This window comes from Etheostoma cragini, chromosome 18, assembly GCF_013103735.1.
Source record: "Etheostoma cragini isolate CJK2018 chromosome 18, CSU_Ecrag_1.0, whole genome shotgun sequence".
Classification (NCBI taxonomy): Eukaryota; Metazoa; Chordata; class Actinopteri; order Perciformes; family Percidae; genus Etheostoma; species Etheostoma cragini.
The window spans coordinates 20,332,972-20,334,953 of NC_048424.1; the positions used below are offsets into that span (position 1 = coordinate 20,332,972).

At 44.7% G+C, this 1,982-nt stretch overlaps 1 protein-coding gene across 2 annotated transcripts in view; it reads left to right on the forward strand.

Annotated features, from left to right (window-relative positions):
* The window catches only part of tbx18 (T-box transcription factor 18), a 9,826-nt gene that overhangs the window by 4,805 nt on the left and 3,039 nt on the right, over window positions 1–1,982 (forward strand). For both annotated transcript variants that reach the window (XM_034900592.1, XM_034900591.1), the window contains exons 5-6: window positions 31–198; window positions 1,058–1,122. In XM_034900592.1, the coding sequence (XP_034756483.1) occupies window positions 31–198; window positions 1,058–1,122 (233 nt within the window). The remainder of the gene's footprint in view (window positions 1–30; window positions 199–1,057; window positions 1,123–1,982) is intronic.

Here is a 1,982-nt window from a genome sequence, read left to right on the forward strand (position 1 = left end):
CCCCCCCCCCCCCCCCCCCTGCCTGTTCAGATCATTCTGCACTCCATGCACAAGTACCAGCCGCGGGTCCACGTGATCCGTAAGGAGTGTGGAGAGGAGCTATCCCCGGTGAGAGCCATCCCCGCTGGGGAAGGCACCCGTACCTTCGGCTTCCCCGAGACCGTGTTCACCACCGTCACAGCCTATCAGAATCAACAGGTAGCACGGCTGACCTGTTGCCAACGGATATTATTGTTTGGGATGTAGTTTTGTACAGTGACTAACAAGCAATGACTGATTGAAAGCAACTTCTTCAGGTTGCACTAGAGAATAATAGACGGAACAAGACTAAGAAGTAAAAAAAGTAAAACAAGACACTATTTTAGTTTCTATGTCTTAACAAATATCATGTTTTGCACCTGGGTCTGGCCTGCATTCAAAAGGCTATGTAGTACGTGTGAGTGTGAGTGCATGTGTGTGTGTTTTGCAAAGAGAGAGAGAGAGAGAGAGAGAGAGAGAGAGAGAGAGTGACACAGGTCCTGCGGTTTTCCTTTGAGAGTGTTTTACCAGTTCCACCAAGGAAATGCTTATTGGACTGATTTTTAAAACATAAAAACATTTTTTTTTGTCACTAGACCAGTCAGTGTGAGCGTTGTAGTGCTGTAGGATGTTAGCTGGGGTTAGCTGGCCCGCGGCGCATGATGGCTGAAGTCAGAACATGGTGGCGATGCCTATAAAAGTCCCGTTGGATGCGGGTCACAGAGTTGGGCGTTAAACACCACCCACAGCCTGGGCTGGCAGCCCCACCGACTTTAACTAACATGCAAACACACACACACACACACACACATTCCCATTCAGCTACGTGCAAGAAAACATCCATGCATTCCCACATATGTTCAACTCACACAAGCAGCAAACTATGCATATTAATGTATTTATCTATAGATCTGATTACAATAATACACACAAAGGCAATTATTTGGGCTGGAAATGAACTTCCAATACACAGCATGTTATTGTCGACTTTGTAAAACACATTTTGGGGAAATAATTAGTGTCTTATTTTAATTTTTAGATTACAAGGCTGAAAATTGACCGAAACCCATTCGCCAAAGGCTTCAGAGACTCTGGCAGAAACCGGTGAGTTCAATTCAACCACAGATATTTTCACATTATCTAGTGCATTAGGGGTAATGTGGGATGCATGAGTGCGTCATATTCTGGCTTGGATGTGGTTTTCGTCGCAGCTATTTCAGTCTGATTTTACGGGGAGCAACGCTTTGTATTTCTTTTTCTTTTTCTAATGGAAAATGTGCACCCGCCTCCCATTAAATCTGTTTCTAAACGGCAGACAAGAAATGGACTAAACTGAAAAGACGTGGCACATAACGGTGATGCCTTTTCGTTTTAAATGCGCTAACTTTAAAGGCACATTAATCCCCGCAACTGCATAGTTACAGGCACATGCTTTTGAGAGGGAAAACTCTAACCTCGGCTGCAAACCTAAATGGAGCGTCAGATTCCAGTCGGCCCGGAGAACATAAACATCAACAGCAAAATAATAAAAAGTCAAGAGTGTCCTGAAGAAAATCTGTATAAACACATTTCTAAATAATATATATATATAAACACAGCATTAAAACAACACAGCAGTTAAACTCCAACGGGCTCCAAACAGCCACTCCCCTGAGGCCTCACAGAAATCATTAGAGAGGAGGGGAGAGAAAGGGGGAGACAGAAGAAAAAGGGAACGAGTGAGACAGAAGATTTGAGAGGGAGGAAGGTAGAAAACAGCAAACTGGATAACCCTGACAGCTGACCCTATAAAAGTTAAACTCAGGAAGGCCGATTAAAAAAAAATCCCCTTAAATAGTACAGGAAGAGTTAGGCAGTTTGCTAAATAAACTCCGGCTCTGATTGGCTGCTTCGGAGCACACAGAACCGCTCCGGGCAGCTTGTCTAAATTATCACCGTGGCTACAACCCCGCGGGGGGGGGGGG